Here is a 17,081-nt window from a genome sequence, read left to right on the forward strand (position 1 = left end):
AAATAAGACTTATGCATTATATGTTGAAAATAAAAGTTCATTGTTGTATATCGGAATTAAAGTCACGTTTATTGAATACAAATAAAGCCAACATTGTAAAATTTGACGTCGAAATACAACGACCTACTATTGAAAAGAAATTTTCATGTAGTGCTTGGTTGAAAGTCAATTCATTCGATTTCATTGGGATCCCATTGGTATTGAAAGTACTTTACGGAAACGATCCGGTGTGAAGTCTTATGTATATGGAGATAAAAAATATCAAAAGACTTTAGCTATCGGTGATGTAAGAATTGCATTCAGCCGTGCAATCAATTTGTTGCTTTTTCTTCCGATGCTTCGTTAAAATCTCATTAGTTATGAAAAAATATTTGTTAATGTACAAATATGTATATTGCCAATAATTATATGTTATTTTCTATCTTTCCATTTCTATTGATAAGTTGTCGCCATTTATGTAAAAAAAAAAGAAAAATTGTAAGGAATTTCATTTAAAAGTTTCCAACTTTTCTTTTTCACTTTGTAGAATTGTAAATACTTATTATGTTTCATCTGCATATTGTAAACATGTTCATATTAGGATGTTTGGTTTATTATATGACATGAAAATTCTGTGTTTAACATAATTAAGATTACCTCTGATTTTTTACGATTTACATGTCACATATTCTATAATTTGAAGCTATCTCATGAATTATGTTTCGAAAAACTTTTTAATCATAAAATAGAAATTAAAATATCATTTGAGATTTTTGTACATTCTATCCATTTTTTAAAATGAATGAAAATTAAATTTTAAAATGAACAAAAAAAAATAGATGAAAGTTGGATGAAAGTAATTTTTTTACAAATAAAATTAAAACAGTTTATTAATGATTAAATGAAAATAGAAAGTCAGAAAGAAAAGATTTTAACAAGCAAAAAAATAATAAATAATAAATTAAAAATAACTACTCTTCCATGAAATTCTCAAAAATCCAAATTTTTCTTTATTAAGTACAATTCTGAAATATCGTCCTTTATTTCAATTCTTTCTTTCAAATTTAAAAACTCTTTAGAAAGTTTTTATCAGAATTATTTCAATTATATATCAATTCATTTAAATTTAAAATAAATTGCATGTTATTATTCCATATTATTCCATATTATTTAATTATATCATTTCACAATCTATCAATCTAATAATTATCATAATCTACAATAATGTTCTCATATTATTACGTATAATATTTATACGTCTAATTATTTCTCGTTCAATATCATCTTTGGAACCAAAAATTTTCAAGAATACCTTTATTTTACAATATACATCGGTCAGTGTCTCCCACTACCCCAAAGTAAACCCAGATATTACTTGGTGGAGGTAACTTTCAGCGAGACACGCTATATAAGAGAATGAAGAACCGGCCGGCCAAGATAAAGCTTGTGTATTGTCAATCCATTCATCGTGCTGTTACTCCTCTACCTCCGTCGTTGACAGGTAAGTGGGGTAAAAAGTACGTTTCTAAGAAAAAAAGAAAAGAGAAAGAAAGAAAGAGAATAAAAGAAAAGTAAAGAAGGGATGAAGAAACATCGGGGAAAAAAATGTGAGATTAGTGACGAAAACTTGGACAGTGCAAGTGTTTCTTTATATCTGATGATTATCATCTGAATTTTCATCTGTGTATCATTGGTGTTCTTTTTTTTTTTTTTTTGAACGTGCGGATATAACCATTCGAAATGAATTTAAAATGATCCAAATAAACATAATTTTAATACCAATGTATCTTATGTATCTTGATATTATATACATCTCACGAAATATTATGAAAAATTTTGCGAAATTATCGTTATGCACGAAGGAACAAAGATTATGGCACGTGCCTTGGAAACGGGAAAGGAAACCGGTTGTGCGAGGGCGAACCGGAACTGCAGTTAGGAATTTATGAAAGATTTTAATAATATTAGTAGATTATTATTACTAACATATATATAAACATAAAAAATATTATATTATTTTATGAATTATTCGTTCAATATAATTTATTTTAAAAGTAATGTTTTATTCAAACAATATTATAAACAAAATATAAATCTCTGTAATATTATTTTTCATACAACTTTTCAAACTTTTAACTATATTCACTTATATAATATAAAATAATTAAGTTTCATTTTATTCTAGCAATCGAAACATATTTTGCATGTTTGAAATTCTGGAATTACGTATCATATCGTAATTCGATATACGAGAGTTAAAGATTAAAGACAGATCTAAGAACAAGATTTCTTTCGATCGAATCGGAAAAAATGTCATCACATATAAAATCTGTTCCAGATTTCCATTAATAGCATATCTAACTGCGACAACTGGCCGACCAGTTATGTGTACCCTCCACTGATTATATTATAGCACCGCGTTCTTCTCGTTTGTAGTTGTCTGACAACTATCTCTCTACTCATTATGCAATTACTTTCTTTGATACAATTTGAAAAACCTTCGTCAACTTTCAATTATTCGTATTTTATTATCGAAAACAAAAAATAATTTACATTAAAAAATCATTAAAATTTGTTGACGTAAATAATTCTAATTATTTGTATCTCTTCACATTTAAAATGATTCAATATATCACATTAATTTATTAATATATCTTGATAAGAATCAAATATAAATTAATTTCAATTAAATCCATATTCAAAGCCACATGATTAATCCTCTACAATTATTTTTAATTTCTCAAAGATTAATCTTGAAAAATCTTGTAATTCATCACGAAAGAAAATATCATCATTAAAACTAGCCATCTTAATAAATTCGTCTTAATAAAAAAAAAAAAAAGAAAAATTCTTGCAATTACTCGCTCAAAATAATTTCTCCAAAATTGCTCCAATTATTAAGAAACGTTTAATCATATATCCAGCATGTAGAGAAAGTTTCTACTATTTTCTTTGAATCAACGATATAGGAGAAACTGACATAGAAACAAAGCACGAAAAACTAATCGAAATGATCGAATTCCTGATGGTTCCTCTTTTGTATCACCACTCGCAATCGTTTTCCTTTCCAACTCGCGAACCTTGTCGATATCGTTTCACGATCTGCATATTTTTACACCATAACTTAATTCGCAACGCTCAAGACAGATATACGCTCCCATTTTTCTCTGAGTAGTACACATTTTTACACGCAGACCCTCTCACTTTCACTCGAGCTACCGATCGAACCAAGTTTGCGACTATATATCTTAACGATCGGCCGGTTTGCGAACTTGCGCCTAGTAAAGACAAGATTCTCATTAAGAGCAACAACTACATTCTTTTTCCCGTACCCTGTCGTCGCCGCTTATTGGTCACTTTGTTTCTTTAAATGGACCGGCTTAATCAAGTAAATCGGCGTAGAAATTACGCCGATGACCCGAGATCATTTGAGAAACAGGTTGCGTAAAAGTTGTATTAAAAAAAGAGAAAAAACCGGGTTACATTCGACCTTTATATTCGACGTGTTTAAGAAATTATACCACTTTTATAGCACTATTTTCCATATCGCGTTTTCGTTTTAAAGAAAATAATGTTCACCGATAATCTGTATGTCTGCTTCTAATATTATAGATCATTAACTTTAAAATTTAAAATTTTACTTGTGATTATCTTAGCGCGTAATCTTTTACACTGATATTTCTTATAATTAAGTTTAATAATTTGAGCGAATAATTACAGGTATTAATATTATTTTTCTTTATTTGAATTAAATAAAAGAATTTTTAATTGATTTCAATTAATTTTTTTTGTTTAATTTTGTTTAATGGACTTTTAAATTTTTAAAACACTTAATCTATAAGAAATGAAAATAAAGAATAAAATGATATCTATTTGCAATTTTATTGAGTCGTTTGAATTTTTCAATTTTTTTTATATTTTTTTCTTTTTTTTACATTTGTTGTAGTTGTACAAAAAATGTGCAAGAAATTTCTTTTAACAAGCGAGAAATTAGTATATAATATCAAGCCTTTCAAATTTTTTATCGAAAGCCCCAGATCTCTCATACATCATCGTCACCGTTACGAATGAGATGTTTTCAACGATTCGTGAAACCACTATCCATGTTTTACGTACTTAGAAAGTAAGGTGCTTTCCACAATCATTATCGATAGAAGTGTAAACGCACGTGTTTCATTCAAGACAAACAATAGATCTTCACCAAAGATTCGACAGACGCAATGAATTTCTTCCGTGTTTGATAAATACGATAATTTCATTTGTTGAGGTATATTTGTTGGCTAACCAGTTTCCTTTAAGCATATATATATATATATAGATTAAATTATTTCACCACATTTCTCCTAGATCTAGATATTTCTAGGTCATCGACATCTATGCTTTCAATGCATTTGCACACGGTCAGCTGCGAATGAATTCGCTAAAACTTAACCAGATATCACTTTTCTCTAAACGATGATTCATCATATTTCTCCTTATACTCCTCTTTCTCCAACAGCTGTTCCTTATTTTTGATATCTACTTGCCGGTGAAATCATAATATTTAATTATTTAATATCGAATACCATACTTAAAATCACTATAAATCAATTCGAATACAAAAAAATTGTAAACAATTCTTGATGACAATTTGCGACACTTTTGTAAGATAATAAAAAAGATGAATTAAATACGTTCGTAATATTTTACGAAAGATTAACATCGTTTCATGAATCTAATGAAATATCGTCGCTTTTCACTTCGTTCCTTGATCACCATACTTTATCGAGGGCATAACAAAAACCAAGGTCGCTTTCCCTTGCGCATGTTCACTGTAAATAGGATAAATTTTCTCTGTGTAATATTTATTTATAAAAATCCATCTCGCATGTCGTCTTAGAGAGTGAAAAATCGACATGGACATCACTTAACAGAATCTCTCGTTTTCCATTTGTGTAGAATGTATTGGCTGTGTCTTGCGGCATTAACTGCGACCGTGGCAGCGCAAGGTTCTTACGATTTGGAACCAAGAGTGTCTTTTCCCGGCAAATCGTCCAGCTTAGGGCCACTCTACTCGTCTGGCCTTAACGCTGGTCAAGGTTTTCGCGATAACAGTTACGAGGATAACATTGTAACACCTACTCCTTCCCCAACACCTGCCTACAGAAATCCAAGCAGTCAACCACCTGTAAGCAATAAAATTATAACGTATTCATGATAAGTATGTTTTATTTAATTTAACATAAATTATAAATTATAAATTTTATTATATGTTTATATATATATATTTTTAATATAAGTATAAATTCGTATATTTTTTGATTAATATTATTAATGAAAGTATATTACGCCATTATATTGCAATTACTTTGTATCGTAACATATTACGTAAAAACTTACGTAAAAATAAGTTACTTTCAATTGGTTCAAAGTATCTCGTATATATTTATTAAGTAATCGTATAAAATCGTACGATTTCTTTCTTCCATTCATTCTTCCATTTGAATGATTTGAAGAGGAAGAGTTCGATTACTTTTCATTCACAAGTATGAATACGAGTATATTTCATTTATGAGCTAGACAGCACAAAAACTTCTTACTGGAAGTCTTAAAGATATCTGATGATAACCTATAAACGACTTGAAGATAATTTCTGAATGTTTTATGTTGTAAATTTTTACAGTAAAAAATTTCCAGATTAAATACTGGATATATTTATTTATTTTTTTTATAATAGAGATAATATAATGAACAATAATTATATACTAAATAATTATCCAGATATCATTTAGATTACAGATAGATAGATTAGAACTTAAAATAATAGACATAAAATAAATATAGATTAAATTGTTTTAAACGTCCAGAAAGTACTTTTTCTTTTCTTTATAGCTTTATCGCAAACCATCGGCTGCATCTCTCGATCAAACAGGTATCAGAGTGAATGGACCTCCGCGTGGTATTCTTCGTGGTGGTCAACCACAAAATCCAAAAGTAATAACAAAAATAATTTTTTTATAATTTAAAATCTTTTTAATATCTATCCAAGCATAAAATTTTATAAAACTTTGGGAGTTGTAACAGGTGAAACTGTTACGTTTTATATCTTACAATAAGTGAAAGTAGTATAAGAAATTCTTACATCTATTATTTTCAGTTTCATACCATAAACTTACATAATAGTAAATTATATCAAAAAGAAACAAATGTTTTCGCGAAAAAGTAAATCGTTTTATTTTTTGCATGTGATTTCGAGTAATTACATATTTTTATTCCAAAAACGTTGATTGGGCGAAATAATCATTTCATGATAATTGAATTGATTTTATTTCTAAAAATACTTCGAAAAATCTATATTTCGAACGAATATTATGTTTATATTTCGAATATTATAAAAAAATAAAACAATTTATATAAACAATTTTATTTATTAAATCCGTATTCAAATACATAATTACGTTTAATTGTGTCTAAAAATTAAAGGAGGCTGAAGAACTTGAAGAAAAAGAAGAACCCGATCGTTTGACTCTTCTTTTACCGCAAAGTAAATTCGATTGTGTGAACAAACAAACAGGCTATTATGCTGATGAAGATCTTAATTGCGAGGTCTTTCACTATTGTCAAGATAACGCGAAACATTCTTGGATTTGTCCCGAAGGATTTACATTCCATCAGGTAATTTTCAACAATATACGCAACAACTTTTAAATGAATTATTTTTCTTATATTTCAACGTAAGAATGCGAAACACTTTCCATACCTGTTCCGTAATTACACAAATCCTGATCTTTTATACGTAATTGCTCGGTGAAAACGTTCACCGAATATAAATATTCCTCTTGACCATGTAACTAATCAGATTCAAACATTTATTGATAAGCAAATTTCACTTCTCTTCATATATTTTACCATACATTTTCATTCTAATATTTCTGGTTCTTTCCATTCGATTAAATAGAGACTAATCATAAATTGTTCGGCTATCTAATACTCATATACTGTTATGCATTTCCGGATTAATCGAGTTACATTCCTTTTCTCGATAAAGACATAAATATAAATGTATCGTGTCTGTTTTTCTCTGTCTATTTCACTATTCCATAAAATGCTTCCATGCTTTCTTTCTTTAAATTCCGAGATCATCGACAATGTATCTCTATTATAGGTTCATCTGATTTGCATGCCACCAAGTGGGGACATAAACTGTAAGAAAAGCTCGCAATATCACTTCGTTAACGAATATCTTTATAAACCGTTGAACTTGGCTGAAGCTGAAAACAAACCGAATGTGACCTTGAGATACAGTGAAAGATATTTTCCGGCAGACATTCACCCGGATGAGCGTGAAATTGGCGATTATCAAATTACTCCTTCTGCACCTATTCGTCGTCCCACACCACCAGTAAGATTTTATTAAAATAATATTTGCTTGAAATATGAAAAATAAGATAAATAATAAATATATATGTACATAGATATATGCAAGTCAACAATCAGCTACACTGAATAGTATTCCACCGTCAGCACGTCCACAACCAACCAGTCTTCCACAATTTCGTTTACCAGTGAATCAAGTTTTTCGTAGTCCCGAGGAAGTGAATATTCCGCTTCAACACAGACGTCCGCAACCTCAACATCAACCTGTGAGAAGATTCCCTCAAGTACGACCTGATGATGAAGAATACGAATAAATTTAATCGACATTCATTTGATAATTATCATTCATTGTTACATTCATCATCGCAAATCTGTCGTTAATTATATTACATGTGGTTTCATCATTCATATTGCGTTAAAATTATAAAAGAAGGAAGAAAACATTTCGGGAATAATAATTATTATTTATTCAAATAAAATATAGTTTATAGTTCTTAATTAATTATCCAATATTAATCATTTCCATATTTTTATTCTGTAAAAATTTTAATATTTTTTAAATTGAAAATAATTGATAATTGTATTTAATATATTAAATATAAAATTATATTTGTACATTCTATGATCATATGTATAATCAATTATTAATTCAAAAGTGATAATTAATAAATTGTTATTACATTATTTTTAATAACATATAAATATTTTTTTAAAGAAATATTTAAAAAAATAAAAAATCGAATAATCTTTTTAATTTAAAATAATATAAAATTTAAATAAAATACAGATATAGAATTTAAATTTATACGGAGAAATAGTCAACTATCTGTTTAAACAAGTTTTATGTAATAAGAAATATATAAAAAAATTAATTGATAAATTATTATGTATCAAATATAATTAAATGTAATTCAATTTTTTATTTTTATAAAGAAAATAATATCAAAATAAATATAGGTGTATATATTGTATATTTATTGTAGTGAAACAAAACATTAATGTTTCATATTATATCACGTAGTATGAAGATTGTGAAAGCGTCATAGTGTGATTCGCGTTATATTGTATAATATTTTTTTTAAATTTTCTGAGATATTTATACTAAATAAAAAATAGACAATTGAAAGAAATATAAAACAAGTTAGGATTCGTTTAATATGCATTGTTTATTGAATTGAAGGAATACAAATTTGGATTTTCTCTTGTTTGCTTTCATGTGATATGTAAGTATTTCTATGAATTTCGCCATATTGTTTGCTACACTACCGCCTTCTGAAGTAAAAAAGGGTTCAGGGTTAGAATCAAGATATCACTTCGTTTAAGTGATTTAGTGTTGCTGTGTACTCTTTTTATTTTGGAATGAATTTATATAATTTCATTTATCACATTTTTCAAGTGAAATACAAACAAACTCGATAAATTTAATACTGTCAACATAAAAATTATCAGTGGGCTTTCATACACCATTAATAAACGACATTCAATAAAGAATTTTAGAAATGGCTGCTGCTGCTGCTGCTGCCCTGCTTGATGAACTTATGGGAAGAAACAGAAATGTTCTTCCTAATGAAAAACCTAAAGAACTTAATTGGGAAGATCCTGAAGTAAGTTTTTGAAAATGTTGATATTTCAATGACATTAGTTATTAAGAAAGTCAAATTCCGGAGTATTGACATTTCATAAATTTTCATTGAATTCTTATTTTCTATTCCAGTTTTGTAAATTATATTTAGTTAAATTTTGTCCTCATGATTTATTTGTTAATACGAGAGCTGATTTGGGTGCATGTTCTCGAGTACATGATGATGAAGCTAGAGAATTGTTCGAAAAAGCTCCATATTCATATCGAAAACAACAATATGAAGATGAATTTATTAGATTTTGTCAAAGTATGTTAAATGAAGTCGAAAGAAAAATAATAAAGGGAAAACAACGATTAGCTCTTATTGGAAGAACTGAAGCGGTAAATAAATTTCTAATAATCATTTATTATTTAAAGTATTATGTTCTTTTTCTTTTTTATTAATTATAATAATTTCGTTATATGCATTGATATAAAATGAGTGATGAAAAGATTATCAATTCTTATTTATTAGCCTACTTTAACACCAGCACAAACTCAGAGGAATGAAGAACAAATTGCACTTTTAACTGAGAAAATTAATAAATTAGTAGAAGAAGCAGAACAAAGTGGTATACAAGGTAATGTGGAACAAGCTCAAGGTTTAATGAGATTATGTGATCAATTAAAAGAAGAACGAGAAACATTAAGGAAATCTAATGACAATAGTCATTATAACCAGGTAAATATTGTTATATATTACATTAATATTGTAAAGAAAGAACAGAGAAAATTAAACTTTAACTTATTTTAGACTGCCGAATTAGCTGCTGCACAAGAAAAACAAATGGAAGTATGTGATGTATGTGGTGCATTTCTTATTGTTGGAGATGCACAACAACGAATTGACGATCATCTAATGGGTAAACAACATGTTGGATATGCTAGATTAAAAAGTGCTCTTCAAGAAATTATGGTAATTTATAATTTTTGTACAAATAGATTTTTTTAAAATAATATTTATTATAAAAACAATTTTAGAGTAAACGTGAAAAAGCTAGAGATGAAAAAGAACAAAGAAGAGAAGAAGATAGGAAACAAAGAGCACGTGCCAATGAAGAACTTGATAGACGAAGAAGAGATGATCGAGATAGAGATAGAGAAAGAGATAAACGCCGTAGACGCGATGACGATAAAGGCAGACATGATTCAGGCAGTCATAGGTAAAATAATTACTAAAATGTTCCTCTTAACTTATTAAATGTAAAATATAATAATGTTTCATAATACTAATTGCATTCAGAAATTCGGGACACAGAAGTAGAAGTAGATCAAGAGATAAACATGAGAGACATCGAGATGATGATCACCGACGTCATGCACGAGATAAAGGTACTCAAATATAACATATATTATAAAATTTTAATCATTATCAAATAAGAAAATTTTAGAAATTTTAAAAATTTATTACATATTTTTAGGAAATCGTGATCATCGAAGCTCGAGTCATCACAACCGGCGACGCCATCGATCTAGAAGTCGAAGTCACAAGTAACAACTCTTGATTGGTTAGTGAGTGAGAAGTAAGCCAGGTATGCACTAAACAATATAGCATATTCGTCTCAATTACTGTACAGGTTCTTTACCAGGTGAGTTTCATTAGATGCACATAATATATACATGATAATTATCTATAATTTTGAAGAATGGCATAGTCACAGCGAGCCAGTCTCTGGTCCTGCCTATTAATCGGAGAAACACTTGTACTAAATTTCATATGGACCTGTTTGTACAGCATTTAATTTTGAAAGTGACGAGCTTGCTCTATGTAACGTATTACTGAAAAACGGTGCATCGAGGTAATGTCGAGCAAGGAATAGTAATATTGTTCCCATACGAAAGGTATTTTTATCATGTAGTATTATAGATATTGTCTACAGAGCAAGATAGGAGAAGGTATACCTATGCTTGCTTTGATCGGTATAATGTCTTCATAGGGTAAATCAATTATATAATTTCAACGACTGCATAGCTTTTTTGTCGAAAAGAAATTAGTGGTTTAGTGGAGGAAACAGTGCCTACTTCCGTAGACCTGCCACAACAGTGCCCTGTGTGACTGTGACTATACAATCCTAGCTTCTACTACGCATTTCTGAGGTATTTATATCGGAATGATAATACCAAACATGTCCTTTTATTAGGAAAGTTAGACATTTTCAAAATGGTGATCTTTATTTTCGACGATATTCGAGTGCTTATAAAGTTATAAAGTTATGATAATAATCTCCTACTCTTACTTTCCTTATTCCCTGATTGCAATTTATTGGAGCATATTCTATTTAAAATCGAAAAATTATCAATTAGTCAGGGAAGATTTCTGTTATGAACTCAAAAGGAACAATTTTAATATTTGAATTTAAGAGAATAAAGCAATTATTATAACAGATTCATATGTATAGTCCAGAAATGTATATTTATTTAACAGCCATGTGGCTATTATTGATTCAGAATGTAATTTTGGCATATAGTCTTATCGTCGTCATTTGAACTTTATTTGTAAAAGTTCGAGTAACATGTATCATATATGATGCATTCTTCCCTTTGCATGCATTTTTCTCCATTATTTTTAGTTTTGAGAGACAGGACATGGCGAAGCTCGGTCAAATTTTTCTATTAGAAAGTCGTATACATATAAATCTCATAGTATCATGGTACAACGATTTGAAGGTTGATGACAGGTCACGTGGAATGTATCTTATGGTGCTCCGAGGACATCTCCTTTAATCATATCTTATTCTTTTGTCGCGCCCTTCATTTCGGCTTATAGAGAACTCATACTTTATGCGCGTACTACATTTGTGTATTTCATATTAAATCATAATAAATCATTTATATACATTTAATAATTTGTTTTCTGAATTAACTAAATTAAAAAAAAAATCTTTTTAAAAAAAAACAAAATACTAAAATAACAATTTTAAAAAAACGATCATCTTATATTGTTGCATTGGGATGAAAGGAATCTTAATAGTAAAAGATTCTAATTGTTTTTTAAAATTACAAAATTAAAATTTGCTTTCTTCATCATGATAGATTTTTATTTTTCACTTATATATTGTTATATTTTAGATTCTTTTATAAATGAGATTACTAAAAATAGATTTACCAAAACATTATTTAGTATAGATTTCATTATTATACAAAACAAAAAATAAATTTCTTAATTCATATTAAATTTTTCTATTAACAAGCAATAAATTAATAATATTTATCATTTATAATTTTTGTAATATTTAATAACAAGTTTGCAATATATATCAATTTTTTTATTTTAATTTTATATAGTTTAAAAAATAATTTTATTTTTCCAATATCACAATCAAAGATGATCAATTTTAATTATGTAATTTACCTTTCACACATGTAGCCGACAGAAGTATGATATTTTTGTTAAATATGTCATGTATTAGGTCAAGGTTAACAAATAATATACGAGTACGTTATCCTGCTGTTTGGTAACGACTTAAATTAATATGAAAAAAGAAATAATAAGGATCATCAACATTTGAAAGTTGTATTGTCTATTTTCAGACAGAAGACATGCCATGGAGATGTAACCTATGCAACAGGCTCACTTGCACACTGCTTAATATAATATTGAGGTAAAGATTTTGCATAATCTAAAAATTCCAATCATGAATTTTATACACCTGCGTTTGGTTCATTTTTATTACATCGCGTTTTCTTGAAGTTAATTACAAGAAAAATCATAAAATTAAAAGAATTGAATACATAATTATTGTTATCAACATTATATTATGATATAGGGAAAAAATTAAAAACAGATTTATTAGTAATTTATTCTTATTTGCAAATGTTACTCTAGGCTACATATGATAAAAAATATCAAGGTAAATTGTCTATAATTTGCATTGTAATACTCTTAAAATTGTTAATTAAAATTAATAAAACAATACTACAATAAAAGTATCAGGTTATTTTGAAAAACATACAAAACATTAAAATAGTCAGAATTATGAACAAAATAATAGATACTGTACAATCTTTAACATTAAATTATAAAATTTATTAAATAAGTATATACATGAACAATATACTATTGAGCGATAGGATATTCTATCTGAATACTGTACATAGTAGTAATATTTGCTATGATACATTGATTTGCTAATGAAATTATCTTTGTATAAAATTAAAATACTGTATATCAAGTGTAAATATTCGTATTGGCTGAATGACTGATTTTATCATGCGTAAATTATTTCATTTTTTTGAATTTTATGTCAACGAATCAAAGATATATATCATTAAATAGAAAAAATTTTATTTAAGTCCCATAAATTTTGTAACCTAAAAATAATATATCATTTAATTCGTATAATTTGTTTTAGAATTTATATTGTCTTAATAATAAAAAATTGAAAGATTTAATAATTTTGCTACCTCTTCATATACAGTCCAAGCCATTGCAGTCATTAATGTCCTTCTCAATATTCGTGGAACAATGCCTTTAAAGTATCCTAACATACCATATTTCTTGTAAATCCTAAAAACTGCGTTACGAACATTTTTAAATTCATTAGGATATAATTGCATTTTTGTCTTGATTACATCAGCAGGTTGTGTTACAGTAGAAGCAAATATTCCTGCTAATATTCCACAACTGAAATGAATTGGAGCAGATGATTTGACATAGGACAAATCTAAAAACAAACTTTATATTAAAACATATAATTATTATAAAAATAAGTTGATTTTAGACTTCTCTTAATTTTAATGAAGAATTTACCTGCTTCTATAACAATATTTTTTAATTGTGTATAAAACGTGAGATAAAGGCCGCTGTAAGGAGCATCTCTTAGTAATGTTGGTACTAATCCACTCGAAAGACCTCTTATTCCTTCCTGCTTGTAAATTATTTTCAATGCTTCTCCTACACTGTTATATTTATAAATTTCACTCTGTGAAAATAAAATCAATATTTTCGTAATTTCATGCAATTCGTATTAAGTAGAATATTCTAGATTATTAGTATTAGTATTTTTATGCCTAATCACATATCTAATTTTACTTTCTGTATATTTTTCTTCCTATGATGTATAATATATTATATAAAAAATGTAAATATATTTATAATAATTTCACGTACTTCAAAACGTGTTTTTACTACTGTTATTGGAATTAATAAAGCTCCAGACATAGATCTTGCAGTAATGCCTAATAACAGTGCTTCTGTAGGTGTGAGTGGATCTTTTACATGCAATGTATGCTTTAACCAGTGTAATGATGAAAAATATAATCCAACACCAGGTACAACTCTTGTAATGGACTAAAAAATTCTTAATTAGTATATTTTGATGAAATTTTTAAACTTTATAATTCTTTTAAAATTTAAAATTTTAAATTCTTACCGGAGTTATACCTTTCCAAAGTCCAAGTATATTTTCATTTTTAATGATATGAATTACTGTACCTAAAGTATTAGTTTTTGGAGTACTAGATCAAATATAAAACAATAATTAAGAAGAAATTTTATATATAATTTTATAAAATAATGAAAAAAATAAAATTTTTCACTTACTCAAGATGAAGATTTACTTTGCTTTGAAGTCTAGTTTTAATAAGATCTAATGGTTGAAATAAAATAGTTGAAAATGTTCCAGATAATGATCCCGCGAGAAAAGATTTCAAAATAGGATACTAAAAAAAAAAAGAATTTCGATTTCAAAAATATATTTAATAAAAACGATATAAATATATTTAATAAATATATTTATTCCTAATTAAATATTTTTAAGATACTATATAAATGTATCTATATTCATAAAAATAATAAAAAAAATAATGTATATAAAAAATATCATACAATAGATGTAGATAAATACATAAATTATTCTTATTATTGTAATAAATATATGTCATATCTTGCACGAGTTTGCTCACGTGAGTTATAAATTTCCTTTAAAAGGTCATTATAATTGTTATCTATAAATGCAGTTCCTTGGGTCATCAATATATTACAAAATAATATTTTTTTTTTATTTATTTATTAATTATTTATTTTAGTCATAAACTATATTCAAAAGTATAAAAACAATAGATTATGATCATTTTTTATAAAAAAGATAAATAATAATTTATGAAAAAAATTAATAATAGTTTGATACAAATATAATATTTCTAATAATTATTGTATTTTAATATCTTTTTAAATATTAAAATTTCGTTTTTAATATTATTAAATACTATTTTCAATATTATTAAAATCATTAATATATTTAATTGTATAACAGATCAATATTTATGATAGTCGTAGAATAGATAATTTTTTATTTTCTTTTTCAGCTTATACTTGTAAATTTGGGACATCAAACTTGCAATCTCATAATGCAAATGAACACATGAGATACTAAATGGTGGATACTGCTCCACATAAATCATCTCCAATCCAGTACACCTCTTTTTCTAATTAGAGGTATTTTTTATTCAAATATTTTAGTATCTCTCTTTCTCTCTTTCTTTCTCTCTTTTTATTCAATTTATAAGATAAATTTTGTCAAAATAATTTTACTCAATATATTTATTTCAATACTTTTATATTTTTTATATAATATAATATAATATATAAGTATAAAATATTATAATTAATTTTATTAAAAGATAACTGTTGATACAAAACAAATAAATAAAATTATTTAAACAGTCATATAGCTTCACCTATAATAACATTTACCCTTTATCAGACATTTTCATTACAATTAAAAAAAAAAAAATCATTACATAAAAAATTAAAAATTATAATAATTATTATTCAAAAATAATAAAATTGAAATACTTACACTTCCAAAAATCTCCATAACATAAAATTTATTGGAAGCTTAAAAATGAATGAATTTGAAATTATAATAAATTGAACTATTTCTAAATATAACACAATAGTGAAACAAAAGATACTTTCTTAATGCTTACTTTAATGTCACCAAAATACTGACTATGTTATAAACGTGACTGTTACTTACGTCTTCTTTTATCTTCATCTCATTATGTTCGGGGTCAATAGAATAACCCTGCATATCGATACATTCTCCAGCAAAAAATCAAAAAATATTAAACTGAAACGTGAATTAAACGTGACTTAATATGAAACGTGACTTAAACGTGACTTATGAATATGAAACGTTTTATTATATTTTATCTAAAAATACAAAAATACAAAATATATTATTTATTGATTTTAATCTCAAATTATCACTTCTTATTTTTATATTTAATAAAATACATTTAATTATTAAAATTTAGAAATAATTTTTCAGAAAGCTTTAAAAAAAATTTTTTTAAATTTATTCTATTGGAACAATATTACATAAAAAAAATGAATATTTATTTTAAATATTAAATTTTGATACATATATCATAATATTCTATAATAATAAATGTGATATATTTATAATTAATCAAAAAATTTATAAATATCAAAATATTTCGAAAATTCATAAAAATTTATACTAGGTTAGAATTAAAAAATTTAAATAAAAACAATTTTATTGCTTGCAATAAAATATTATGTATGTATTACAAATGTTATTTTATTATTATATTTGTACGTACTTTATATGGAAAATACAAAATTAAAACAAAAATAGAATTAAAATAATATCAACAACAATGAAGAATAAATTCTACAAAAATATCACAAGGCTTATAAAATTAATTTCTTATCTAAAAATTAATTGTTTCAAAATAAATTTGTTTGCAATATTTTTCATAATATATTTATAAATACATATAAATAAATAATGAATAAATTTGTTTATTTCAAATTTATATTTATAATTAAAAAATAGTGAAAATAATTTATTAATTATTTTATATAGAAATACGAAATATATTTTTCAATGTAATATTATTATAATATAAAAATTGATAAAATATATATACATGTATATTATTCATTAAATATTGAAATAAATTATGTATATAAATTGATCTATTATAATATAAAGAAAATCATATAAAAATATTTAAAAAAAAATAGACATATATTCAAATAATTTTAAATATTTAAAAAAAAAAGTAATTTTTTTTTTGTTAATATGTTTATTCAAATATAATAAATGAGAATTAAATAAGCATTTCTTATATATAATAATATAAGTAATATAAA

The 17,081-nt window shown here is 25.9% G+C and overlaps 3 protein-coding genes across 13 annotated transcripts; 2 read left to right on the forward strand and 1 right to left on the reverse strand.

Moving 5' to 3' along the window:
• The first annotated feature begins 1,380 nt into the window (after positions 1 to 1,380).
• On the forward strand, positions 1,381 to 7,814 carry LOC108004417 (uncharacterized). The gene is given in 7 exon segments (XM_017067300.3): positions 1,381 to 1,437; positions 1,440 to 1,480; positions 4,918 to 5,146; positions 5,851 to 5,952; positions 6,442 to 6,633; positions 7,124 to 7,360; positions 7,434 to 7,814. Coding segments are annotated over 7 exon segments (1,059 nt in total). The 5' UTR covers positions 1,381 to 1,395; the 3' UTR covers positions 7,650 to 7,814.
• Positions 7,815 to 8,340: 526 nt separating this feature from the next.
• Positions 8,341 to 15,623, forward strand: LOC108004435 (luc7-like protein 3). Of its 8 annotated transcripts, XR_009832719.1 has the most exons (10): positions 8,341 to 8,558; positions 8,825 to 8,939; positions 9,050 to 9,298; positions 9,432 to 9,638; positions 9,711 to 9,872; positions 9,938 to 10,119; positions 10,200 to 10,288; positions 10,378 to 11,053; positions 12,488 to 12,558; positions 15,263 to 15,623. XR_009832719.1 is itself a non-coding variant. In XM_062085203.1 (9 exons), exons 2-8 carry the CDS (start codon positions 8,835 to 8,837, stop codon positions 10,449 to 10,451), a joined length of 1,068 nt encoding a protein of 355 aa, XP_061941187.1. In that variant the 5' UTR covers positions 8,341 to 8,558; positions 8,825 to 8,834; the 3' UTR covers positions 10,452 to 10,488; positions 12,488 to 12,883. The 8 variants fall into 8 exon arrangements, 3 of the variants coding, with proteins under 3 accessions (XP_061941187.1, XP_016922834.1, XP_016922835.1); XR_009832718.1 differs by having other exon boundaries at positions 10,378 to 12,558; XR_001767231.3 differs by lacking the exon at positions 15,263 to 15,623 and having other exon boundaries at positions 12,488 to 12,883.
• LOC108004436 (mitochondrial glycine transporter) lies at positions 12,962 to 16,654 on the reverse strand. 4 transcript variants are annotated; one of them, XM_017067350.3, is made up of 8 exons: positions 16,526 to 16,654; positions 15,937 to 16,029; positions 14,499 to 14,617; positions 14,329 to 14,413; positions 14,067 to 14,246; positions 13,707 to 13,878; positions 13,361 to 13,620; positions 12,962 to 13,267 (listed from the first exon to the last, which is right to left on the reverse strand). In XM_017067350.3, exons 2-8 carry the CDS (start codon positions 15,988 to 15,990, stop codon positions 13,241 to 13,243), a joined length of 897 nt encoding a protein of 298 aa, XP_016922839.1. In that variant the 5' UTR covers positions 15,991 to 16,029; positions 16,526 to 16,654; the 3' UTR covers positions 12,962 to 13,240. The 4 variants fall into 4 exon arrangements, with proteins under 4 accessions (XP_016922839.1, XP_061941188.1, XP_016922837.1 ...); XM_062085204.1 differs by lacking the exon at positions 16,526 to 16,654 and adding an exon at positions 15,757 to 15,794; XM_017067348.3 differs by having other exon boundaries at positions 13,222 to 13,620.
• Positions 16,655 to 17,081: the final 427 nt, after the last annotated feature.

The sequence above is a fragment of the Apis cerana genome, linkage group LG14 (genome assembly GCF_029169275.1).
Source record: "Apis cerana isolate GH-2021 linkage group LG14, AcerK_1.0, whole genome shotgun sequence".
Classification (NCBI taxonomy): domain Eukaryota; kingdom Metazoa; phylum Arthropoda; class Insecta; order Hymenoptera; family Apidae; genus Apis; species Apis cerana.